The sequence below is a fragment of the Vombatus ursinus genome, unplaced genomic scaffold (assembly GCF_900497805.2).
Source record: "Vombatus ursinus unplaced genomic scaffold, bare-nosed wombat genome assembly UNPS02014847.1, whole genome shotgun sequence".
NCBI lineage: Eukaryota > Metazoa > Chordata > Mammalia > Diprotodontia > Vombatidae > Vombatus > Vombatus ursinus.
In genome coordinates this window covers 15897257-15924930 of record NW_020954625.1, presented here as the reverse complement: position 1 = coordinate 15924930, position 27674 = coordinate 15897257, and the positions used below count along the sequence as shown (strand labels likewise).

The following is a 27674-nucleotide window of genomic DNA, read 5'->3' as shown; positions in this document are numbered from 1 at the left end:
CCTGTAGAGCTCTAGGAAGCGTGCTCTTTTTCAGTGCTCCTTTTGAATCCCCAAAACTTCCAGTGCAAGGACAAGGAAGCTATTTGTAAGGGCCTGGAAAGAAGGTTCTGGTACGTTTTGTTCTCAGGGTTATATTACAGCAGTGGTGCAAGGGACTTAGAGGAGTATAATTTGAGTTACTTTCAAAATTGTGTAACTCTGAAATAAATACTTAAATTAGTTTTATTCACTTCCTGGGAGGGGCCTTAAAATCTTGTCATGCCCCCTCATTTGACAGATGAAGAAACCGAGGCCCAGAGAAGTGATTTGTCCATGATTACGTAGTGGTAGAGCTGAGTTTTGTTATAAAAGAAAAAAAATTCTAACCCCCACCCCCACCCTGGCTCTCTGAACTGCATAGAGTACCATCAAAGATAACCCCAGCCCCAATTTGTTCCACTGTTAGCATGATCAATCCATCCAATTTTTAGAGATGGGTGGTCAGAGAAAAAGAAACTCGTCAAACCCAAGAGTTCCCAAGCTCACAAACGCTCAGCTCAATGTGCAGCAGCCCCCAGGCTTCATAGCACAGCCACGATGAAAAGGAGGAAGCCTAGGAAGTGAGTTTCTGAGCATTCCTAATGTTAGCTCTTTGGGGGGAGGCAGTTTCCTTGTTGCAGACCCTGCCACAGCTGTCCTGGAACAGCTGGTTTTAAACAACCGCTCACATTTGGCTTTTCGGTGATCCCCGAAGGGGAAAAAGAGAAGCTCAGAGACCCAGAGTCTCTTGGCCCAAAGAGCCTCCATGGCCTGCACAGGGTAGAGAAGCCAGGTGGCTTTGCTGAGGGTAACTCAGACGGTGTGGCAGGAGAGGGGGCCTGACCTGTCTGTCCCTGCTCTGGAATTTCCACAGTCTTCCTATTGCTTCTAGGAGCTATTATTATCCCCATTTTACAGATGAGGAGAAGTTAAATGACTTGTCTAGGATCACAACACCAGGAAGCGTCCAAGGAAGGATTTGAACCCAGATCTTTCTGAGACGAAATCTAGTGCTCTATCCATTATACTTTGCTCTCTGTACATTAACCAATCATGGACACCAAGGTTCCATCCTTGGTGCTCTTCAGCTGGGCAATCTCATTTGTCCTTATGGCTTCACACTCAACTCTAGGTGAACATCTCTTCAATCTACATCTGAAACCCTGATGTCTTTTCTGATAGTTCAGTTAGACATCATTATCTGTATGGCCCATCATCTCCTTTTCCCTCCTTATTCCTTTTCTGGGTTTCCCAATTTGGGTCCATGACTCCATTATTTTTTCTAGGCTAAAACAAGTCAGGCACCAAGTCTTATCAGTATCTTTCTCTGTCAGTCCCATCCTTGATTCAGTCCCTTTGTTTCCGTTGACATCTCGCCTGGTCTGGGCCCTCATTATCACAGACCAGGGACAGAGGATCATAAAACTAGAGTTGGGAGGGCCCTCAGTGCCCTCCATTCCAACCCCTTCATTTTATAGATGAAGAAACTGAGGCCCAGAGAGGTGAAGTAATTTTCCCAGGGTGACCTAGGTGGTAAGTTGGCAGAGTAGGGATTTGAACTCAGGTCTTCTTGGGCTTTTTCTGCTATACCCCAATCCCTCCTTAAATGGAAATAGTCTCCAAACTAAATTTTCTGCTGTCATTTACTCACTTCTTCAGTCTCTCTTACCTGCTATTGCCAAGCTAGTTTTCTTGAAACAATGGAGCATTCCATTCCCCTGGGATATCTTCATTGGTTCTTCCTTGGAAGGGTGGGGTGGTGAGTGGTAGGAATCCTCCCCAACCCTGCTCCGGGTCCCCTGCTCTACGTTGCCTCCCTTGAAGATCTCATCTTCCCAGAGAACTTTAAGTATTGTCTTAGGGGAGGATATGCCTGTAGCCTTGACATCCTTCTTCAACGTCTGCCTCACTTCTCCAACTTACAGGAGGAAATTTTCACTTGAATGGAATATTATCAAAATGTTCAGTTTCTTTTTTCTACCCCTTTAAAAAAATCTATATTATATTACTCTCTTCTGTTTTTAGAGAGACCATGTGGAGATACCAGATTGGAAACCAAGAACACTTGGGTCTAGTTCCCTCTTTTGATACATGCTGGCTCTGACGGGAGCAAGGCAGAACCTCATGGTGCTCTGTAAGACCACTCTCTGAGCCTCGAGGTTGGAGAGGGGACGTCCATGCACCAGGAAAATCATGTGATGCTAATAACTGTCATTCATGGGATACAGATCCAAGTCTGACTCTTTTTCCATGATATCAGTACACCAGAGTAGAGCTCCAGTCTCTAGATACTGTCAGAGGTAATGTAGTCAAGTGGGAAGCTGTAGAATGAAGGAACATTGGATTGGAAGTTTGAAGACCTGGGTTCAGATCCCAGCTCTGCCACTTATTAGCTGTAGAACCTCGGACAAATTCCAGCGCCTCTCAGCCTCAGTTTCATCATCTGTAAAATAAGGGGGTAGGACTAGAATTTTTTTGGTGGTACTTTTTCTAAACATTTTTTCCAATTATATGTAAAAACAACTTTTAACATTAGCTTTAGAGTTTTTTGAGTTTGAAATTCTCTCTCTTCCTCCATCCCTTCCCTCCCCTCAAGATGGCAAACAGTTTGATATAGGTTATACATGTACAGTCATGTCAAACATATTTCTGTATTAGTCAGTTGTGAAAGAAAACACAGACCAAAAAAAAAATCCCCACAAAACAAGAAAAACAAAGAAAGTGGAAAAAAAAGTATGCTTTGATCTGCATTTAAACTCCATCAGTTCTTTCTATGGAGGTAGAAAACATTTTTCATCAGGAATATTCCAGAATTATGTGAGAATAGCTAAGTCATTCACAGTGGATCATCATACAGCATTGATGTGACTGTGTACGATGTTCTGGTTCTGCTCACTTCACTCTGCATCAGTTGATGGAGCTCATTTCTTACAGCACAATAATATTCCATTATATTCATATGCCACAACTTGTTCATCCATTCCCCAATTGATGGGCATCCCCTCAATTTCCAATTCTTTACTACCACAAAAGGGCTGTTACAAGTATTTTTGTACATATAGTTCCTTTTCCTTTTCCTTTGATCTCTTTGGGGTATAGACCTAGCACTGGCATTGCCGGGTCAAAGGGCACGCACAGTTTTGTAGCCCTTTGGGTGTAGTTCTCAGTTGTTCTCTAGAATGGTTGGATCGGTTCACAACCTCACTGTCCATGCATTAGTGCAGGACTACATTTTTAAGGCCTCCTTCAGAAAGTTAATTCCATAATGAAACTAAATTAGGTGATCTTCTGCGGACTGTAATTATTCTCCTCCTCCCTACCCACTTCTCCCCCAACCCACCAATTAAGTTACTCGTCCTTGTCTTTCTTTGGACTCTTTTTTCAATTGCAGGGGTCATCAATGTCTCTCTCACGGTCCAACAGTCGTGAACACCTGGGGAACGGAAGTGAATCTGATAATTGGAGAGACCGGAATGGAATCGGTCCTACTGCTCACAATGAATTTTCACCTTCTCTTGGGAGCCCCAAACGCAAGCAAAACAAATCAAGTGAGTTTCAACTTTCTTCTGACTTTCACCTTTGGTCTGTGATTTGGGGAGAAGAGACTTCCCCGTGTTTCTGGGCTTTTTGTGTATAGTGTGCAGGTTGTCTTCTTCATGCTGTCCTTCTGGAAGACCTATGATCCTTAGACTGTTGTCTTTGCCGCCATCTTCAGATTTAGTATTTCTAGTTTTATAGAGTTCTCATGTTTTTCCAAACTTAAAAAAAATTGTTCCATTAATTTTTTTCTACCTCCCCACCCATCCATTCTAATTCTGTTGTTTCTCTTTCCAGAGAATTTGCTGTTGTGATGGGTCTCTGTCTTTTGTTCTGTATTTTCTAGTCACTTGTTAGACTTGTTGTTTTATTTCTTAAAGTGCTCTCATCACTGTCTTTATTTACTTGGTATTTTTAGTTTATTTTTTGATTGGTTTTCTGAATAATTTGGACATTCTTGGAGTTGCTCCATTCTTGTTTGAGGGGCCTTGCAGAAATTATTGGAATAGCTTCACTTTCCTCATTAGATTTCAACTAAGTTGTCTTTATTGTGAAGTATTTGTCCACTGAGAACATGGCTTTCCTCTGAGATGCTTTTCTTTGAATAAGTTCTTATCTTTTCTCTGCTCTCAGCTTCTGTCTGTCTGTATCATTCGCTGTTGATTTTTCTTCGGGGTCTTGCTCCAAATATACTTCCTCGCTTCTTTTCTAAGGCATTCTGAGCCTTCGCTTCTACCTTGTAGCTGCATTTTCTTTTATGTATTGTCGGCCCCAATTAAAGTGTGAACTCCTTTAAAGCAGGGACTGTTGATTTTTTTTTTAACTAGTGTTTCCTCAGTGCTTAGCACAGTTCTTGGCACATTGTAGACAGTTAAAATGATTTTTCATTCATTCATTTACACCAAATCTTTTCTTTTTGAAGTCCCAGTGAAGCGTCTCCCTGATTCTTTCTGCCTGTTCTTTTTTCTGTCAGACTCGCAGGGCTGAACAAGGTCTTGGCCTTCGAGGACCAAGGATAACCAGTTAGGATGCTGCTAAAACTTTGTTTACTTGGACCTCTTTTTGACCTTTACCAATCCAAGTATTCTGGGTTCTCTCCTTTCTGAAACTGACTTTCTTAATCCCTCCCCTGACCTCCGGGGGCCCTCCCCTCCCACAGCTTTTGTGCAGGCCCTCCTCCCCTCACGCCTGGACTACCACAGTAGCTGCTGGTGGGTCTTCCTGCCTCCAGGTTCTCCCCACTCCAGTCCAAGCCTCGGCTGCCAGCGTGATTTCACTAAAGGTCAGGTTAGGCCATCTCACCCCCGTACTCACAAAGCTCCAGTGTTGCCCTGTTACCTGTAGGATTAAACATAACGTCCTCTCTTTGGCTTTGGAAGCGCTTTGCAGCCTCACCTCTTCCTGCCTTTCCAGTCTTCTTACACCTGCATCCCCTCCAGTGCCTCTGCCATCCAGGGACACAGGCTTTCTGACTAGTGACTACGGCTCACACTTCCTCTGCCAGGCCCTTCCTGCGTTCTCCAGTGTCAGTGAAGGGGCTGTCCAGAGAAGGGACAAGCAAAGAGACAAACGCAAACAAAGGCCCCAGGTATGCCCAAACAGTCAGTCATGCCCTTCGTGACAGCAGAGACTTGGAAGCTAAGTCGGCATTCATTGATTGGGGAAGAGCTGAATGAGATGTGGTGTTGAATGTCATGTAATGTTGTTGCCAGTAAGAACTGGCCATTTGGGGAAGGGTCAGTCATCTTGGCTTCGTGTAGAGGAGATGTGTCTGGAGCCCTTAAAGCACTTATAGGCCATGGATCAACAGAAATGGTTCTGAGGGAACAGGAAGAAAGAAACCAAAGAGCCAAAAGTGAACTCAGAACATTTGGGATGGCATAGAACCTGGCTCTGCAGGAGGGGGGATTGTCCAGGCATCCCATTATAGGTCTGGAGGCACCAGGGAACACAGAGCTGAGCCTGTCCAGACCCCGAGAGTGACTGTGTTCCCACACAGGTGTAACAGAAGTTGGATAAGCCCGGCTTCTCTGACACTAAATCCAGCGTGCTTTGCATTGTCCCAGGCTGCCTCTTGGAATTGATCAAATAATAATAACTAGCATTTCTATAGCATTTTAGGGTTTATAAAACACTTTACATGTTATCCCATTTGATCCTCATAACAGTCCTACAAGGTAGGTGCTATTATTGTCCCCATTTTATACTTGAGGAAATTGAGGCAGGCAGTGGTAAAATGACTTGCCCAGAATCACATAGATAGTTAAGTGTCTGAAGCAGGATTGGAACTCAGATCTTCCTGATTCTAGGTCTGTATCCATTGTGTCATTGGAATGTAAAGGGTGGGGACTGCCTTTCTTTCTCCTTTTGTTTGTATTCCAATCCCTTAGTAGAGTGCCTAGAACATAGTAGGAACTTTAAAAATCCTTCTTGACTTGACTTGTCACTGCCCCTCAAGGGAAAGTTGGGTTGATGCTGGGTTGGTGGTTGGTAGAGAGACATGAGTGTGAGGTTGAGACGTCTCGCTCTAATAAAGGATGCATGTTACATTTCTGTGACTGTCATTGTCCAGGCTAAACAATGTGGCATTGGGCTTCTGTATGTTTTAGGATTTTTTAAAACAAAATGAATAAAATAATTTGAAAATTAGGGTCCATTCAAAGACCAGTAAGTGGAAACTGAGATTTATTCTGAAGAAAACACAAATCTCAAAGTCCTTGAAAGAGCATTGTAGGACTGGTTTAGGCTCTCTCTCTCTCTTTGTCTCTGTCTCTGACTCTCTCTGTCTCTGTCTCTCTTTTTCTGCCAAAGACTGGACAAGAGGGAAAGCAAAAGGGATATAAGTTAGCCAGTGGGAAAACATTTTGACTGTTTGAGAAGTCGTGACTTTGTCTTCCCATCCCTTCTAAGAATGCAGTTTGAGTGGTATCATTAAACATTGAGCTAAAATGCCATTAGCCCATCTAGACATGGACTGCTCATGGAGGCCATGAGCAGTCATCATGACAATGAGATAACATATACATGGCACTTGCTTTGTAAACTTGGGCCCTATAAGGAATGTAACTGATTGTATGTTGTTAACATTAATAATAGAGAGCATGATCTAGCCCAGGAGCGCTCCACCTTCTGTGTGTCATGGCTTCCTTGGGCAGGCTGTCAGTCTGGGGAAAGCCACGGACCCTTCCTCAGAATCAATCGAAAGAAATGCTTATTTAGAGGCAACTGAAAATATAAATGTGATTTTTTCTTCCCCATCCAACTTCACAGATTTCCTGAAATCTATCCACAGACCCCAGTCCCCTCAGGAGGACCCTGGACCCCTCATTAAGGACCAGTGATTAGTGCAAAGAGTGCTGGCCTTCGAACTGAGCCCTGGGTTCCAGTGCTCATTCTGACCCTTTGCTCCCTGGGTGACTTTGGGTCAGTTGCAGCCTCTGTAAGGCTTGTTTCCTCACTTATAAGATGACAATGATGATAATACTTGGAATTCTGACACCTTGTTGGATTATGGTGAGGATACTGCCCTGCAAGCTTAAAGTAACATAGAAATAGGAATTGTTATTAAATTGTTATTAAATCAGTGGCCAGACGCTGCCTCCTTCAGAGTCCTAGGAGAGCTCCCAGGACAGTGATGGCTGTCTTAACTAGACGATGCAGGTGTAGCTGCACTAGGCCCTGAGCTCTGGAGCACTGACCTCTAGTGAGGACTTTAAGCTTCAACAGGGAAGATCTGATCCCTGTCTGGGGGGAACAGAGAGCCCTCTCTGCTCTGTTCCTCATTAACTCTCCCTGTTAAAGTCTGTGTCCCCGACCTCGCTCCAGTATTCTGAAGTGCAGGTGCTGCTGATGGCATGGCTGTCTTCTCTGGCTTTGTTGAATCCCATAAGGTCCCTGGTGAGGTGCCCGCAAAGTCTTGTTGGCTCCTAATTAAGATGTATCATCTTGCCAGCTAACCAAGAATTTGACAAGCCAGGGTATTTTGTATGAATTGGCCACTGCTAACTCTTCTTGTTTTAAAAAGTACCAGAGTATCCAGGGCCATTCTCCTTTTTCCAAGCAGATTATTGGTAGCAGTGCAGGGCAGGATTTAGAGCAGATCCTTAGAGAGCATCTCCTCTAACCCACTCCTTTTACAGATGCGGGAAGAGAGGCCCAGAGAGGGGAGATGGTCCACCCTTCCAATTCTCACCTTCTAATTCTCTCCTTACTCTTGTCAGCTCCCTCACCTGACCCTTGGGACCTTAGTGGTTGGAGAGAGTTGGGAGAGGTTTGGTGCCTGGCCTGAGACTGGCGAGTATGTGTGTGTCTGAGGATGGGGCTCTGACAGTATTCAAAGACCTGGCCCAGATGACTGTTGACTCTGGGTCTTCCTGAGCCCACTCTGGTTCTTCCACCTAGAGTTAGCATCAGCACTGAGAATCCCACCATCCCACTGCTAGAAGGGACTGCCGGTGCCATCACTTCTAGCCCCAGCCTCAACAGGAGTCCTTGTAACAGTATCCTCAACAAGAGGCCATTGAACTTTTGGTGGAAAACCTTAGGGAGCCATCCCATTCCGCTTTCACATGTTGGGTTCTTGGTGGATTGTTTTTGTCCTTGCTCTCAACAGAAATCTGCCACTCCATCCAGTTTCTGTCCATTGTTCCTAATCTTGTTCTGAGGAGAAACAAGTGAGCATGACTGCTCTTTCAGCTGATAGACTTTCAGATACTTGAAGGCCCCTATCCTGCTCCCTCTACGTCTTCCCTTCTCTAGGCTAAAAATTCTTCATTCCTTTCACTTCTCCCCAAGTGGCATTAATTCAAGGTCCTCCACCATCCTGGTGACTCCCGCCCAGGTGCTTGCCAACTTTTCAAAGCCCATCTTAAAATAGGGAACCCAGAACTAAACACTGGCCTCCAATGGGGCCTGGCCAGGGCAGAGAATGGTGGGATGTTCAGCTGTTCAGTCAGCAAGTAGATATTAAGTGCCTTGGGGCAGCCTTTTGGGGCTATCATTGTCATCCCATTAACTCAAATTGAACCTGAAGTCCAGTCAACCTCCAGGACCTTCTCATACAAATGGAAAGACGACCATGCCAGTAATTGCCTAGTTGAGGGAAGCTCAGCAACACTTGAATGCAGGTTCAAGGGGATGAGAGGATTCTTTTTTTTTTTTGTGAGGCAGTTGGGGTTAAGTGACTTGCCCAGGGTCACTGAGCTAGTGAGTGTTATGTGTCTGAGGCTGGATTTGAACTCAGGTCCTCCTGAGTCCAGGGCAGGTGCTCTGTCCACTGCACCACCTAGTTGCTCCGAGGATTCTTAATATATGAAAATGATTCAATGAATACAATCGTTTATTTGCCTTAACAGGGGAGGGAAAGAGTCTTGGACTCAGAGGCAGGATAGCCTCAGGCCTGAAGTCCGCCCTCTGACGCCAGACTCTCTGAAGCTTTGATTCCTCAGCTATAAAATGAGAGCATTGGACCAGATGACTAAGTGAGCTTTCTTCTAGCTCTGCCTCTATGATCCTATGTGCCTTGGAGACTTTAGTTCGAATCCTGCTTCTGACACTAGCCATGTGACCACAGGCAAGCCACCCAAGCCTCAGTTTCTTCATCTTTAAAATGGAGTAATTATGCCTCTAGAACTGAATTATTCCTCTCGTGCAGGGGCAGGGAGCCAGCATTTATTAAGCAGCCACTATTAGTAGACCTTATTAGCATTGTTAGGCATTATTATGTTAGACATTATTAAGCAGCCACTATATGCCAGACACTGTGCTAAGTACTTTACAAATATTGTCTCATTTGAAACGAATAGGGTGGTTGTGAGATTCGGTGAGATTACATATGTTAAAGGACTTTGTAAACATTAAAGCAATAATAAATGCCAGCTATAACAACAACAACAATAATGGTGGTGATGATCGATGCCATTGAAAATGGGGGATCTCCACTTTTCATGTCTGAGGTTCCGAAGTACCATCCTGTTTTGGTAAATGTAAGTAGCAAGATGTAGGCATACAGAATTAGGAAGAGTTGAGACAAGAGAAGTGGGGAAAGGTAAATTACAGAGCTCATTAAATAATAAACATGCAGGATTAGGACTTGTTTGCTACCTACTTTTCAAAGACTTTGCCAGAAGAACTAATAGGAGTCTTCTCACAGACTTTCTCATGGCTCTATCTTGCATGCCAGTGTCCAGTACTGAGGGAGGAAATTGACTGGATGAGATCCTATGTCTTTCCTAAGACAATAAATAGCAAGGCAGGGTCTTAGATATGGTGGAACAGTCCACTAGTCCATCACTCAGGCTTTAATCTTTTGTGGGGGTGATGACTTCAGTAGAAGGTGTAGACATGAGTTAAATGATTGACCCATTAGTACCTAAGAGTTCAGGGTAGAGCTTAGTGCAAAGCCCAGCCCACCTGTCTTAGTGTCTTGTGCCACTCGGGGCTCGGGAACAGTCTCTGTTGCAGGACAGGTGCTTGATTCACAAAGACGGGAAGGCAGTCTTCAAACATTTGAAGGCTTCTCAAAGGAAAGAGGGATTAGACTTACTTTGCTTAGCCTTTTCTAAAACAACAGCACATTAGAGTCTTAGGTTAGAACTTAAAGCAACGGAAGGGGGCTCAGTGCCAGGGAAAAAGTTGCTAACATATCAGGACTTTCCAAGAGTGGCCCCCTCTGCCCCGGGAGGGCCTGGGTTCCTCCTCACTTAAGACCTCCTGGTGGAGCCTGAGAAAGCATTTGTTGGGTACGTTGTGGTGGCAGTGCTTATTCAGGCCTGAGTGGGCCCAGAGTCCCCTGGCGTGCCCAAAGTGAATTGTACTCATCGGTTCAACAAAGACTTAAGAAGCAGCTACTATGGGTCAGGTCCTGTGCCAGATATTAAAAATACCAACATAAAAATGAAACAGTTCTTACCCCTACCCCCCGCCCCCACCACATTCAGAGAGTTTATTCTTTGAAAGAGGAATGATGTGTTCAAAGATATGTCAACACAAGTGTACGTAAAGTGGATACAATTTCAGATTGGAGGTGGGACCAGAAAGTGGGCATATCAAGTAAAAAGTGGCATGAGCTGGATCTTGAAGGAAGCTAGGTATCCTAAGAGGTAGAGGGGAGAAATGAGTGCGTTCCAGGTGTGGGAGACCGTTTGTACAAAGACCCAGAGATGGGATCCCTTAGGATCACAGGATGAAAGCTAGTACCTCAGAGGTCATATCATTCATGCTCCTTATTTTAGAGATGAGGAAACTGAGGTTCAGAGGAAGTAAGTCACTTATCTAAGGGCATATTTGTATGAAACATCCAAAGCAGGATCTGAACCCATGGTTCCAAAGCCATTATTCCTACCACTGGCCTTTCCCTTCTAGGGAAGAGTGGGTAGATGCCATTGACCAGAACATAGAGTCTGGGAAGGGGAATTAAGGTACTGTAACCAGCCAGCCTGGAAAGGTGGCTGGAGCCAGGCTGCCAGGGGCTTTAAAAGTCAAACAAGGGAGGTTGCATTTTATCCTAAAAGTAGTGGGGTGCACTGGAGCTTTCTGAGCTAGAGAGTGGCATGGTTAGACCTGAAGGAATATCTATTTGGCATCTTTGTGGAGGATGCAACTGTCTGTCCATGCAGATATGTGTTGTGTCCAGGTATGGTAGTTTCTGATACTGTAAGATTTCCTAGACCACAGGGAAAGCTAGGTTGGGTCATTAAGGGGCCATTCTGTCCCTCAAAAGGGACCTGGGATTTGTGTCTTTTGCTTTTATCTCTAGCGCTGCCCCAACTTCCTCACTTAATTTAACTCAGACTTTCTTCCCGAGCCCATCTTTAAATTAAAATTAAATTAAAAAATTAATGTTTCTGAATGCCTGGTGAGAATATGATTAATTGCTGTAACTGCAGATGTTTTGTGGCTGGATTACTGGCTCCCAAGTGTAACCTTTTAAATGACAAGAGCTTCTTGAGAGCAATAATCCGCATGCCACTAATGAAAAGCCAGCCCACCGGGGTCAGAGCTTTCTATATTCCTGCAATCTGATGGTCTCGTCAACCCAACAGTGGGGAGCAGAAATATGGGAATGATTAAAACTTTTAATTAAAGCATGCTTTAAAAGTCCAGGTATTTAATCTCAAGTATTTCTCTGTGTCTGTCTCTGTCTCTCTTTCGCCTCTTAGCCGAACACTATCTCAGCAGCAGCAATTACATGGACTGCATTTCCTCCCTGACCGGAAGCAATGGCTGTAGCTTGAACAGCTCCCTCAAGGGGTCTGACCTTCCCGAGCTCTTCAGCAAGCTCGGACTGGGTAAATACACCGACGTGTTCCAGCAGCAGGAGGTCAGTCTTTTTTCATTCTTACATGTGCCTATAAAACATTGAAATATTTTGTCTACGCTTATTTTAATACGTATCATCTCCTCCTATAGAGTACAAGATCCTTGAGGACAGGGGCAGTTTCAATTTTGTCTGTACACCCCCAGCACCTGGTACACATAGGAGGGATTCAATCAATGCCTCTTGAGTGACATTCTCAAATTAGCCCTTAAGTCAGGGATTCTTGATCTTTCTTGTGCCGTGGAAGCCCTTTGTCAGACTGGTGACACCTGTGGACCCTTCTCAGGATGGTTTAAATTGCATAAAATACATAGACTTATAAAGAAAAACATAAGTTAGGGAAAATAAAGATGTAATTTTTTCCCCATCCAAGTCCATGGACCCTAGGTTAAGAACCTCTGATCTAGAGGGATAAGGTGAAGTCCCAGATCCATCACCTTTCCTGGCTGATGCCTGGGCTGTACCACGCTGTTAGAGATTTTCCTTTTTTTTAATAGACTCTCTCCTCTGGCCACACCCCAACCACAAGTACATTATGAAAGATGTCTGGCAGGAGAGTTCCACTAAAATCCTTCCTACCATTTCCTTTGCCCCACTGGCTTCCTTCCTAGTGGGACGAAGTACCTTCAGAACAACCATAAATACAAATGGGAACCGGTCCTGCCTTCACAGAGCTTACATCCTACTAGGGAGGAACAACACATACAAAGATCAGGGACTGCAAAATACATATGAAATACATTCAAAGTAACGGGGAGAGAATGGGATGATGAGTATGAATACCTGGGAGACACAAGAAGGCCTCTTCCAGAGGTGATGAGAAAGAGTCCAGGCACAGGAGGAGATTATCATGTATGGGGAACATCACATAGTCCAATTTGGCTGAGACACAGAATGCATGAAGGGAATGATTTATAATGATATATACATATACATATACGTGTATGTGTGTGTGTGTGTGTGTGTGTGTATGTGTGAATGTCTAAAAGCCAGGAAAAGCAGTCTGGAGCCAATTGTGAAGGCCTTTATAAAGGCCCCATTTGTATTTTACTCTCGAGGCAATAGGGATTCCCCTGAAGTGCTTGCAGTAGGAACAATGTTCATGCTTCTCTGTCCAAGGTAGTTTCTATAACCTCTGGGACAAAATGGTACCGGATTCATTCTGACTTCCATATTCCATCGGCTTCATGGGCCATGGACATTTTATGGTGAGGTCATCAGAAGAGGCTGAGGGGTATAAGCAGACCCTGGTAGAACCATTCAAGTGAAGGGTGTGGGCAGAACATTTGTGGGACCTCTGCTCTTCTGTGCTCAACAGTGGGATCAAAGTTTAGTCCGGACATGCCTGATTTTGTCATTTTGCTTCTAAGAGAATGACCGACTGAGTCAGCAATTCCCAGCTGTGCACTTCTCCATAAAAAGCCTAGATTTTTATATCCCAGCTTTGTGCCACAAATTCAGTTCATGTTCATATAGTTCAGTAAATTATTAAATTTAATTTCTCAGGTTTTTTCCTTCCCGTGTTGGAGAAAGGAGGTTTTATGGGGAACATGTTACATTTCAGGGCGTTGGTGTATTTCCCCCCTGCCGCCCCCAGGAAATCTTTGTTTGAGTTCTGAAGCTCACCAAAGATTTTCAAAAATGGATGTTATTTTCATTAACACCCTTCAAAATTGGCCCTTATTGATGGTTTCTGAGATTCTTTCTAGATGTAAAATTCAGTTCTGTCATTCTAGGATTCTCAAATCCCTAGGCCGAGTAGGCAGGAATTTCTTTTAGAGGAAGCTCAGGTGAAGAAACCATGATGATGTATAAAGACCCTTGTGGTGCCAGAGTCAGAGTTTAAATGGTACAGAATGATCCTCTTGGCTTTTTTTCTTTTTTCCCTTGAACTTTATTCCCCCTCTGGGGAAGAGCAGAAAAAAGCTTTTATTTAGGCCTTGCTTAGGCAAGAGGTACTTGTTGACTCTGGAGGTGGTGGAGTGTCCAACAACCCAGAACAAGTGATTTTTCCATCATTTGATCAATTAAGGCAGATCTGTTACCTGCACACCCCCCCAGGTAGTGATCACTGATGACCTGAAGACATTTTAGGGCAGTGGTATCTGATTTAGATAGAATTAGGGACCACCAACCAAGCCATGTCTAAGGATCCTTGTGGCCTGCAGATTGATTTAGAAAACCAAATATGTTGATTTGTTCTTTTTTGAATTAATACATCAACGAATAAAATCAGATAAGAGCTACATTTTAATCTGGTTTGGGCGGCACTCAGGAGTGATGTGGGCCATGTGCTTAATGCCTCTGCTCTGCGTGACCCACTGATCATATATATACCCACTGATGTATCTTTATGCCCTTTCTCACAGGGAAGTCATTGTTAGTAATGTATTTCCATTTTGCGTGTGCCCATCGTTCACCCATCCATTGTCCTTTGGATTCTTCTAATATTGTCTCATTCTAAGCTTCATATTCACATAGCATCATTAGGAGGTGATGCCAGTATTGGCATCAAAGAGATAGGCTTTGGAGCAGTAATAAGCTTCAGTTTATTATGATAATAATGATAATTCATGTTTCTGGGGTGCTGGGCATTTTTCCAAATATAGTTCAACCTGAACTTCTACTTAGTACTGGGCCCAGCACATTGTCTATTGTCTGTCTGAAGTTTGTGTCCTGGTGGACCGACTCAACAGCCTACTTACTTAGTTGCATGATGCAGTATATATATATTTTTTTCTATTTTGTTTTTCTAGTGTGGATGGTTAACCCAATCTCTTTTATAATGCCATGGATTTTTATTGGGGAGGCTTTGCAAGTGTTCTGGGGTTCTTTGCAATTAGTACCATGTTATCTATGAAAAGGAGCAGTTGTGAAACCTTGCCATCAACATATGGGGATTGCTTCTTTTGTGGGGATCCTGCACAGGATATCTTCCATGGTACTGTCACACACCTTAAATGAACATACATTTCCCACTTTCAAACTGTCAGCATTTGGCCAAGTGTTGAACCAAGTTATTTGTATGGTCACATTTGTCATAGATCCATATATTGATAGCTTGTTTGAGGAAAGCCTTTGATGCTGAATTTTTTTCTGCCCAGTTAATTAAAAAAAAAACACGGTAGACATAGATTATATATCAATCAGCTGTGTGACCATAAAGATATAGACTGTTTGCTACAGAAAATCTGTAGAAGCCTTTCTAGTTCCTTCTCAGGTTTTCATCAAGGATACCCTACAAGTATGTATAAGCCATTCTCGTGAAGATTTTACTTCAATAATTTTTTTTGTAATCTCAGTTCATCTTTCTTTAACAGCAGTTATTTTATTTCTTATTTCTTATTCTGGGTTCTAAGTCAGTCAAAGGATGTGCCCTAATATTTCCTAATGAAATATAGAAATGGACAATCTTTCTCATTAATCAATTAGATCTGAGCCCCCAACCAGTTTACAAAAAACTCCTCTCTCTTTCATCCCATTGGCTTTAGCGGCATCAATGTAACTGGTTGTACAATTTTTTAATAATGTAACAAGACACAGATATTGTTAAATACTTCAACAGTGTATCGGCTGGAAGAAAGATACCATCTAGAGTCACTTCTAACCATGACTGCATCTGCTGATACCTCAATCCAACAATTCAATTCTCTCAGGATGGTAGCCAGTGTCTCTCAGTAATTTTCTTTAGGGAATCTTCTCTACACATATCTTCTCTGTACAAAATATCCTGAATTAAACTTTCTCAGAAACATTTCTTAGGCTTTTTCTCTTTGACACATAAGTCATTCCATTTCTCAGGAAGAAAATTCTCTTAGTCCTTTCCCCTTCTGTCTCTCACAGTCTCTCTCCAGCCATGACAATTGACTATTGACAGTCCCCAGAATAACAGTGAAACTACTTCTTCCCCAAGATTCCATCCCTTCTTAAAAATGTTGTCACAATGTCCATAGTCCCTGAGGGACGAGTTATTGTATCTGGGGTTACACATTACATCAGCTTAATAATAGTCTCGTAGAAGAAACAAGAATAAGAATTGATATCTCAAGTAAAAACCTCAAACTGCAAACAAGTTGTACTTCCGTTAAAAATATACTTTAACAAAATGATGACACAGTGATTTACTTTCTCTCTTACCTTTTCTTCTCTTTTCTTTTGCAATACTGCTTAATTTCCCCCTCAATTTATGGCTGTCAAGATACATGTTCTAATTGTGTTCTCTCTGTATCAACTTTGGAACTCTCTTCCCATATTTCTTTGTTTCAACACAGTAATAATCCATCACACTAATTAATACCCAGGGTGTTTTTGGCTCACCTCTCATTGTTAAATATTTATGGTATATTGTTATAAAATGTTTTTACATATTGTGTTTTATTACATATTTTATATATTGATACATATTAACCATATTATACCATGTTATATATGGTAATTTATTATATATTTTATATATTAATATATAACAAGGTATGTAAAAAGTTTTTACATATATTATTTTTATATATTTATATATAACCTGATAATTTATTATATATTATATACAATCATCAATTTATCATATATGTGATATGTATAAATATACATAGTTTCTAATTTTTGTTGTTGTTATACAGATAAGTTCCCTAAAAAATTTTGGGCAGATAGATCTTTTTGCTGCTTGCTTTAATCAAATCCCATGGATAAAATCCTAGTAGTGAGATCACAGGTCAAAGGATACAATCCATTTTGTACCTTGTCACACCAGTAAAGAGCTTTGCTGACAGCACCATCTGCACCCGCCTCTATATGCATGCACATCTTTGTCTTTTCAGACCCAATGCAAACTCTTTGAGGGCAGGAACTGTTTCATATTGCCTTTGTATCCCTGCAGTGCCTTGCACAGCGTTTCATATTATTAAGCAGGGGCTTAATAATTGCTAATTGATTGACCCATGGATTCTCTCGGTCTGGCCAGTATTGAATTTTATTACTTTTAACTCTTTTTGTTGATTTGATGGGTATTAGATGGTACCCCATTGTAATCATCACTTTACCTTTCTCTGATTATTGAAGGGTTTGGAGATATAGATTATATATGATTATATAAAGAGCTTTCTTAGAGGGAAGAGCAAGTATGGCTTAGTTTCTAGCCCTGTCTTCAGTCACTATTTTTGTGGGGGGTAGTGGTGGTGGTAAAAGCATCATCCAGGATCTTTCCATCCTTGCAGAAACCTCCCCTCTCCTGGAGTATATTAAAAATCAACCCCTGAGTGCCTTTAAAAATGGTGCCACCACCAGCACAGATTTTTTCTGTATGTACTCAGGTCATGCCTGTCCTCTCTTCTTTTCTCCTTTATTTCACATGCCCCTTTCTCATTCTGCTTGGTTGGTTAATGAAGTGATGGAGTCCAAATGTGGAGTTTCCATCATCCTCACCGTTGAGAACAGGGCACAGTCAGGATGCCGGCAGATCCAATGTTCCATTTTGTCATTTGTCCCCTTTCCAAGGAGGTAGGAAGGTCTGTGCTTGAATGCTGCCTCAGACACTTGCCAGCTGTGTGATGTTGGATACAGCACTCAACTATTCTAGCCTCAGATTTCCTCATGCATTATGGGAAGAGAGTTGACCTCAGTGATCTCTAAGGCTCCTTCTAGCTCTGAAATCTGTGATCCTGGACATCCTTCCATGTGTGATTTCTAAGCTCTCTTTCAGTTCTAGCTCTTATGATCCTAATTCATGTATCTTTGAGACCCCGGTGCCTAGTAGCATGCTTTGGACAGAATAGCTGCCTAATCATTTTGTATTTGTGTCTGTTTCATGGACCTATGAGTCCCAAAACAATTAAGTAGCTAGTGACCAACCTTCTGGTGACAAGCTTTTTGTGTTTAACTAAGCTGGCCTTAGGAAACATACTCATCCTATTGCCATTCTCACATTGGAAGCCTTTCCAGTTAGGTTGCTTTAACTTACTGCCTGGCACATCATAGGCACTTAATAAATGCTTGATGATTTCGTCATTGGTGTAGTACCTGTCAAAGCCAGAATCTGGCCAGTGTCGCCTTTAGCAACCCAAGGTTAGCTCTCCACTGAGATGAGGCATTTGAGTAGTATTTTTATTTGGAGGGAGAGTGTATGTGGTTGCTGTTTATTAATTAAGGTTTTTAATTAACTAGAACAGTCATCCATTGGCAATGCCATTGCCAGTTAAGAGCATTTACTATAAATTGGCTTAAGGAATATTTGATAAATTCATTGGACGAGAGGTCTTACTCAGCCACTAGTTAAGGGAATTTAAGAGTCTTTGAAGTGTAACCTTAAACTAATGAACATAGCAATGCCCTCTCTCAAAATACTCCTTGCTGCTAACGTTAAAGATGGAATACCGAGCTGAATGATCCAATAGGGCAGTTCTTTTGTACAAAGTTAGTATGGCTAGAACTGAAAGTTAATAGGTGAAGCTATCCATCAAGCAATTGGAGAAGATAGGAGAGGATGGGTGCACTAGTGCACTCCTGGCTGTTCAGTCATGTCTGTCTCTCCATGACCCCATATGGGTTTTTCTTGGCAAAGATGCTGGAGTGGTTCGCCATTTCCTTCTCTAGCTCATTTTATAGATGAGGAAATGGAGGCAAACAGAAATGACTTGCCCGAGGTCACACAGCTAGTAAGTGTCTGAGGCCAGATTTCAGCTTGGAAAGATGAGTCTTCCTGACTCCAGACCCAGTGCTCTTATGCACTATGGCAACCCCTAACTGCTGCCCACACTCTTGGTAGAGTTATAAATTAGTCCAACCATCTTAAAAACAATTTTGGAACTGTGCCCAAGAAGTCACTAAACCCTACCTACTTACCTACCTGGTACATCAGATATGTACCTATATGAGAATATTTATGGCAGCATTTTTTGTTGTAGCAAAGAACTGGAAAGATTAGTCGTTCAGTTGTTTCAGTCATGTCCAACTCTTCATGACCCCATTTGGAGTTTCCTTGGCAGAGATACCAGAGTGGTTTGCCATTTCCTTCTTCGGCTTATCTGACAGATGGGGAAACTGAGGCAAACAGAGTTAAGTGACTTACCCAGGGTCATACAGCTAGTAAGTGTGTGAGGCCATATTTGAACTTACAAGACAAGTCTTCCTGACTCCAGGCCTAGCGCTCAGTGCACTATGGCGCCACCTAACTGAAAAGAAGCAATTATTAAAAGTCTCCTCTTGCCAGACACTCTGCTAGGTGCTAGAGACTTAGGAATCAAAAGGAAATAGTCTGCCCTCAAGGAGTTTATATTCTGTCAGGGAAAACATCATGTACCCTTTAGATCCATACAAAGCAAATATAAGGTAATTTGGAAGAGGGAGAGGGAAACACTGGCCCCTGAAGAGAGCAATTATTTAAGAGCCAGTCTTTAATGGGATGAATCTCGTGTTGCTGATGGACCTTCTCTTTGTTTTTACGTCCATAGATCGATCTTCAGACATTCCTCACCCTTACAGATCAGGACTTAAAGGAGCTGGGAATTACAACTTTTGGGGCCAGAAGGAAAATGCTGCTCGCAATCTCAGGTAACTATAATAAAGCTCCCAGGGTTCCAGGATGCCCCTAGACCTGGGATCTCCTGGATGTGGATGACCACCCATCAGTGCCCGGTCATCGCTTGGGGAATCCGTCCAGATTCGGAGCTCACAGGATAGGCTCTGCTGTTTGACCGATTCTCTTCCATGTTCATTTTTTTCATCAGTGGTAACTTCTGGGTCTGCAGTTGTTTATGAAATGTCACATGCCAAGAGAACCCCATAAACTCCTGAAATCTAAGCACTTGTCTTAAAAAAATGTGATATCATTGTCAAAGAGCTCCTCAGAAATAGCTAAAAAGGAGAGGGGTTTTTGATGCATGGAAATGGTAGGTACAGGAAAGTTTGACTGTTAACGTTTTCCTGGTTGCTGTTTTGTGTCCTGGGCAGTGACTTAAGAAACATAGGTTTCCTTATAGACAATAGGCTTCAGATCTGGGTACTCAATCTAATTGAATAGAGGCTGTTGTCTTCAGAGAACTTAGGAAAAGGTCATTGTTATGTCTTGGGACTTGACAGAGATGAAAGCTTTGGGATTTAGGATTCTAAGGTACAGCATCACAAGACCATGTGAATCACAGGAGGGGTGTGGTGTCCACTAGGTGGTCACCAGAAAGAAAGAAGACAATGTGTCTCAGACATATCCCATGAGAATCTTTGGAATGTTACTGTAGAGAATTGTGTCTGGCCTTCACCAAGACTGCAGAGGATATACTGGCTGTTTCATTGACTTGAAAAGTCTCCAGGGAGTGGGTGGAATGGGATAAGATGGTGAGTCTAGAGTCTGTAAATGCATCTGGAGAATGTAAGAAAGGGTTGAAGGAATATAAAGTGTTGAGTCAGAGAAAAATGAAGGGGTCACTTTTTCAATATTTCCCCATGAAAGTTTCAGGTGAGTGAAACTTCTTTGTCTGTAACTATCTACCTAGGAGTTCCTTCCCTTCCAAAGAGAGGAAGGAAAAAAAACTGAGGAAAGCTGTTTCAGAGGGGACCATCAATTCTTTTTCAAAACGCTGAAGAGAGGGAACCATCATCTTCTTGAAAATGTTGATCTTGGTGTGTCGTCTTAGAATGATCACCAGCCTAAACCAGTCGGTCACAGCTTCCACTGTTGATGGCTAGAAAAGGTCACCAAGGCATTTTAGTAATTCAATTCACCAACTATGACAAAGTGCCTGCTTTGTGTTAGGTGCTGTATTGATGGATCTGTAATGAACATAGGGGAGTTGATGCATCTCTATAAACCTAGCTACTTAAAATGGATTAGCATCAGGTAGTAAAAGGCTTGAGGGTTAAGCTGTGGAGGGAGTCAAAGGACGTGGGTTCCAATTCTGATTCTGATACTAGCTTTGTGATGTTGGACAAGTCACTTAACCTTGGGCCTCATTTTCCTCAGCTATAAAATTAGGAGGTTGGGCTAGATGGCTGAGAGATCTTCTTCACTCTAGATCTGTGATCTAAAGACAATGAGTACTGGGCTGGGAGTTGGAATATCTGGGTCCTAATCTTGGCTCTGCCACTCCCTAGTTTTGGGAGGTTAGACAAGTCCTTTTAGCACCCTGGGCCTCAGTTTCCTGCTCTGTAAAATGAGATGATTGTACTAACTGCTCCCTAAGGTCCCTTTGAACTATATCTGTATTCCTCTGAAAGCTTGTGATCCTTCCATTATGTGTCATAAACTAATCAGCACCTGCTAAGAAGGACATCAGTCTTGTCTAAACGGTATTCTCATTTTATTGGGGAGGGAGAGCATCGCACAAAACCCTCGGACTCTTCTCTTGAAAAATCCTGTTTGACTGTAGACAGTTTTCTTTCTTTCTTTTTTTTTAACTTCTTTTGTGGTTTGGAATAAATATAATGAGCCCCTGAGAGGAGCCCCTGAACAGAAATGAGCTGAGTAATGGAATGAATGCCCAGTTCCCACCTCTTACGACTTTGGAAGGCAAGCTTGATCACTCCTTGAAAGTCAATGAAACTAAATACGTATCACATCTCTGCTGCTTCTCATATGTTGGCAGGGCCCAGCTGTCCGATGGCATAATCCAGAGGAGCATGGGGCTGTACTAAATTCTTCTTGTTGATGAGGGGTTCAGAAAGTGTTTGGAGTTTCTGCTCACAATAAATGCCAAGGAAAAGTCATCACTTAATTTAGTGAAGAGCTCCCTGGCAAAGACTCTGCAGCTTGTGGGATCCTTTCCTCAGTGGTCACTGTGCCCTCAAACTGGTCATGGGTCCATGGAAGTATTTTTTGTCTTTCCCCAAAGAGACTGATTGGGGAAAGACCTTGGCTTTTGGATGGCACTGGAGAGGGCGATCAGCTCCTGTGTGATCTAGCTCCACGGGGACATTCTAAAGTGCTCATCAGCTTCTGAAGGGTGTAGAGGGCTTTGAGTAACACACTCTTTTTGAATGCACTGATAGTGTGAGGAAGACGCTTTCTTGAAGTGACTTGTTTGGAGAACTCAGAAACAAACTTAGCGGCTCCTTTTGTCACCTGACATCAGAGCTTCCCCGAGAAGCCAGAATTCAGAAGGCTTCTTTGGCCAATTGGATTACTCTGAGATGAAAGATGGCAGTTAAAATGCCTCAAAGGACTGTTTCAACTTGTTTTAGAGTGGCAAGAAGATATTTCCACTTTGACCTTGTAGGTAGAGAGCAGGGTGGATGGAGGGTGGTGCAGAGGGAAGACAGAGCTGTGCTGGGGGCCTGGGACTCAAACTTCACCTGTGCTGTGTGGTTTTGGGAAAGACATTTCTCTTAGCCTCAGTTTCCTCTTCTGTAAAAAGAGGGTTGGGCTGTTAGACCTAAAAGGTCCTTTCTAGCTCTAAATAGCGTACCAGGTTACCAAAGAATTGGGAACAGAAGGCTTTTCTTTTAGCATGTTAATTAAAGGCAAAGAAAATCGACATCTAGAAGGGGTGTCAGAGAATGAAAGCCATGGTGGCATCATTGTAACCCAGCTCAGTTTCCTTGTGAAACTGAAATTCTGTCCACTATTTAAGACGTTGGTAGCAAGCGGCCCACTGCCTCTATAGGGACCCAACGAAAGTGCAGGCTTCACTCCCAGGCCTCAGTTAGATCTAACATCTCCCGCCCTATTCTTTTAGTTTGTGACTCTGGTCAGATGCGCAACAAGATCCTGAGGGCGGCCAGGATTGTGTGAACCTTGGAAATACAAGGATGAAAGGTTGGTATTCTCCCAAACTATCCCTCAGCTTTGCTGGAAACAAAAAAAAAATAGGAAGAAATGGCTTTTTAAAATGAAAGAAAAAACAGTTCATCGTTAGGGCTTAATCTGTTGTAATCTATTCAGTTACGTTTTTTTCTTACTTCTGGCATGTGGGGGGTTTAGGACGTCAGAGTAACTGAGCTTCTTGACGGGATCACCAGCCCTTGGCCCAGGTGCCTCCGAAGACCCTTGGGATGAGGCATTTCCTGGCGGTATCCTCAAGCTTGCCAATAGTAGTTTGTTCAGGTGATATCCTTAGCATAGGTACTGAATCTCACTGCCTTCCTGAACTTCTCAGTGTGTTTAGTGCAAGGGGAAGGGGTCTTGGCCTCCATTGCTTTCTGTCTGTCTATAAAATCAAGGCTAGAAAGCACTGCAGAAACAATCCACCTCGGCCTTATAGCCTTTGCTCTCCACGTGTTCCTTGGAGCATAGCCGTAGCTATCATCTCCTGGGCTCCTAAGTTATCCTCCTGCTAGGGAGTGGAGGCCTGAGAAAGCCTGAGAAGTGAAGGAGCCAGAAGCCACCCGCAATGTCCTGTGGCATGGAGAAAGCTCCTCAGTGGAGTTCTCTCTCCTGGGGGTTTCTTTTCTTTTTCTTTTTTTTGGCGGGGGTACAGGCAGATAGACATATACTGCTTTTATCAGGAAAGCTGTCCTGATAACCAATCAGAAATTGGTGAACCAATTAATCAATTAGAATTAACCAATCAGAAAGAATTTACTAAGTGCTTATTATGGTCTAGGTACTGTGCTGGGGCTACAAAGAGGAAAAAATGGAAACAATTCCCGGGCCCCAAGGAGCTACCACTCTATTGAAACTCTGACCTCTCTATAAAATATAAGTACTTAGCAGTAGCGGGTGATGGAGTTCCCAACTCAGTGCTCTAGCCTTTGGAACTGTCTGTGAAGTCAGAGAGGAGCTGTGACCTCATTGATGGAGGGAGTGCGCTCCTCTCATGGACAATGTTACGCTTCTTGGAAAGAACGTTTTCCACCACAGATCTATAGAAACAGAAAATCCTCATGTGTTTGTATGTGGGGGTGGGTGTATAAGAGAGAGACAGTGGGTTTGAAGATTCTGAGGAGCATGGACTTAGAGCTGCAAGGAACCTCTGAGGTCATCTAGACCCACTGCCTCATTTTACTGTCAGGGAAACCGAGGCCCAGAGAGATTAAGTAATTTGGTCAAGGTCACACAGTTAAATAAGTGGCTGAATCTGGATGCCAACCCAAGTTGTTTAGATGCAAATGTATTGATTTTGCCCCCCACTGTTACCATGCTGCCAGCCTCCTTTTGTTTCTGCAGAGTTAAACTTAGTTGGGGTTTTTGGGACCATCTGGAAAAATGTGGCAAGACATCGTACGTAGAGTGAAAACTTGGTTTGTCCAACGTTGGGCCCCTGATTAGTCATATTCTGGCCAACAAAGATATAAATAATGTTCTCTACATGGTCTCCTTTGACTCTTTCCTAACACCCACTTTCTATCCCTGACCCCAAAGAATAGAATGGAAGCCATTCATGTAAGTACATGTTCCTTGGGGCTAAAACCTTGGGAGATAATTATCTTAATTCTGGAGACTGTATGGTATAGTGTCAACAGAACTGGGCTCTGTAGATATCAGGAAATTTGGGCTTTCCTGGTTCTCTTTGGAAAACTAGTCATCAGCTAATATCTGTGAGCCTCGGTTTTTCTCTCTGTCAAATGGGAAGAATGAAGATAACTGGTCTGCCTTCATAGGGTAATTTGGAGAATTAAATAGGACAGTATATTTTATTCATTCGCACATTCAGCAAACACTAAAAACTTATTAGAGAAGCAGGGTGGTGTGCTAGAGAGAGAGTGTGTGTTAGATTTGGAGTCAAGAAGACTTGAGTTTAAATCCATCCTAGCTGAGGGATCTTGAGCAAGTTATTTTCTTCATCCCTAAGCAGGGAATACAAAGAGCGGCTACCTTATAGCATTGTCATGAGGATCAGAAGAGATCATGTATGTTAAACGTTCTACAGCCCTTAAATTACTGCAGGAATGTGAGCTAGGGTTATTACTGTTGTTACAATTATGCTAACTGTGAAGTCAATCCTATGTGTAATGAGTTGGGGGGAGACATTAAAAAAAGTGAACTTACGTTGCCAGTATCAAGCGTCCATCCCCCCAAACAGCAGATGTTATAACTAATGACACCCCTGTGGCCCTTTCTGTAGAATCATGGAATCTTAGAGGTCGGAAGAACTCCCGAGGTCAGATGGCACATCCCTTGCTTGAACAGGAATCCCTTCAAATGCACCCCCAACAAGTGCTCCTACAGCTTTGGCTGGAAGATCTCCATTGATGAGGAGCTCACTATCTTGCTGGGCAATCTGTATTATTCCATTCCCGTTAAACAGCTAGTTAAGCCAGCTTTCCTGCTTAACCATGACTGTGGTTTGGGTGATGAGACTGAAAACTTGTATTTGAAGAGGGTAGCAGATATGCGTCTTTCTAGAGCTCTATGAGTGGTCTCGCCAACCGTGGTTCGCAAGCCCCTGGAGGACCAGAGGAGTAATTGCAAAGTATCTGCAAATCCATGTGTCCCAGCCATCTCATTAAGTGACTTAATCTCATAAATTAGCAAACCTACCATCTACTGACTGAGCAAGTCCTGTCTTGCACATGTTAAGGGTTACTATTTTTCAAACGGGCATCCATCCTGTTGTGATGAATAAAACACAAATTTGTATTAAAGCGTTATTGAAACCAGACTAGCTTTTTAAAAAGCCTCATTTGTTTCTTCAATCAGTGGGCATAGAACAACTGCCATCACCCAGGAGGCCAGGGGAAGAGGGGGAGAGGGACAGGGACTGAAATGTTTTTAAACTTTAAAAGGAGTTCAGGTGGTTGGGTATCATGGACTTAGAGACTAGTTTTTACCATAATGAGGGGAAAAGCCCTCATCCAGAAGAGTTCTGCCTTCCAGACCCAAGCCTTATTTTCTGGTCTCTATTATTTATGAGAGCCTATGAGAGTCAGTGATGCATAGGGTGGACAGTGAGCTGACCTTGGAGTCAGGAAAACTCTAAGCTCAACGCGTAGCCACCTCTGACAGAGCCTGTGTGACCCTGGGCAAGTCACATAACCTCTTGGGGCCTCAGGCAGTTCTCCTAAGAAGACAGAGAAGATGTGGACCTGCATTGGTCGATGGAATTCTCTCATTGGAAGTTCCCCTTGCCTTATGAAATCCCAGGTCTTCCCCCCACCTCCTAGATATTTGGGAACAAGGTCAATTTTTCATGGCTTTCTACTTTTGAGGCATATATATGTACACACATGTATCTGCATATGTACACACATGTATATTTGTATGTGTGTGTGTGTGTGTGTGTGTGTGTATCTTTATTTATTTATTAAGTTGGCCCAACCTTTGGGTATAAAGAAATAGTCCAAGTCATTTCATGAAAAAATTATGATATGCTTCATTTGGAGTAAGAACTTTCTTGGGATTGACAGTCTTACCAATGTGATTATTCATTTGTTTGTTTGTTTGAATTGGTCGTTTCTCTGAAGACAAAGAGGCTTGAAGTCAAAAGGATTTTCTTGTGACCAGTTATGGGGGTGAGGAAACGGGTCGGGTCGGGTCTGGGGTTTGAGCACATAAGTATACTCTCCAGGTCCATACTTGCCTCTTTGCTGGGTGCATTTCTACTTCTCATCCTTCTATATTGGGCTGTAACCGTCCAAATATTATCACGTGCTTGGTCTTTAAAAATTTAATAACGTTTCTCATTTCCTCTGTCGTGCAAGAAATCTGTGCCAGCTACCCTATTAAATATGCATATCTTCAAGTTTGGCTGCCTTCCTTTCCTCCTACAAGGACATGAGTGGGGAGGGGTGGGGAGAGGATGCTGTTTGATTTGTTGTTCTGGGTTCCAGAGGGTTCTGAGAGTCGCTTTCGCATCTGTAACTAACAAGCATCCACTCTGCGTTGCCAAGTCTTCGCCATTATAATTGGACTACTTTATATTCTAACTGGGCAGTGGATTTTTTAACCAAAACAGTTTGCCTTCCTTAATAGTAGACCTTGAGCTGTAAATACAGATCCTGGTGTCAGTGTGAGATGCTACAGAACAGACTGTCCTAGGTCTCATAGGCTACCTTAGATATTGATTCAATTCTTGATAATTCATTCATGTTCTTCCCCATCCCCCCTCCCCTTTCTTCCATTTTCTCTTTCTCTTCCCTAGAACTGAACAAAAACCGACGAAAACTTTTTGAACCACCTAATGCGCGTGCCTCTTCTCTGGAAGGAGGAGCCAGTGGGAGACTGCCGCGTCAGTATCATTCGGACATTGCTAGTGTCAGCGGCCGCTGGTAGCGCTGAGCCCTTGGCTCTCTCACACAGATGACTCTAGAGTTGGACACGGGAATCCTGTGACCGACCAGCTGTCACTGCACACCACCCTCAGCACTTTGGCATTGGGGACCAGGACCAAAGCATTTTGCCTGCACATGTACTTGGTGCCAAAAAAAGAAAAGAAACATTTGTCTGTTGTCTTTCAGAACGCCAAAATGTGGATTTCTTTTTCTTATATAGATTCGACAGAATTTGCAATAATAATAATAAGAGGGGTTTAGTTTTTTTTATTTCCTATAAAATGTATGCACTGAATTTTTACTTTGAATGAAGGATTAAGAATTGACATCCGAGATGCCAGAGAGCATGGATTTTTTTGTGTTTTGTTTGGGGGTGGGTTTTTGGATTTGGGTTTTTTTCTTTTGTTGTTTGGTTTTTTTTTTATCAAGTTGGAATTTTCTGGTACTGCTTAAAAATAATTATTGAGGTCTTTCAGCACTTTACATGTCCTGATTTCTTGTCCTGTGGAAATTATTTTTTTCTCCCTCCCATTTTTTCGTATCAACTCATATTGGCCCAAATCAAATTTAGCCGTGTGCTCCTACTAGATAAAATTTCTCCCACTGATGGTACAAGATTATGATCTATATGCATATTGTCCTATAACTTCATGGTAGGCGAGGGGGGGAG

General features: G+C 42.8%; 1 protein-coding gene across 2 annotated transcripts in view; it reads left to right on the top strand.

Annotated features, from left to right (window-relative positions):
- Positions 1-27421, top strand: part of BICC1 (BicC family RNA binding protein 1) — a 276008-nt gene extending 248587 nt beyond the window's left edge. The window contains exons 18-22 of one of the 2 annotated variants that reach the window (XM_027840728.1): positions 3410-3566; positions 11715-11875; positions 19315-19414; positions 22531-22610; positions 26875-26959. In XM_027840728.1, the coding sequence (XP_027696529.1) occupies positions 3410-3566; positions 11715-11875; positions 19315-19414; positions 22531-22586 (474 nt within the window). In that variant the 3' untranslated portion in view covers positions 22587-22610; positions 26875-26959. Of the gene's footprint in view, positions 1-3409; positions 3567-11714; positions 11876-19314; positions 19415-22530; positions 22611-26874 lie in introns of both variants that reach the window. The other variant, XM_027840726.1, reaches the window with a different exon arrangement.
- Positions 27422-27674: the final 253 nt, after the last annotated feature.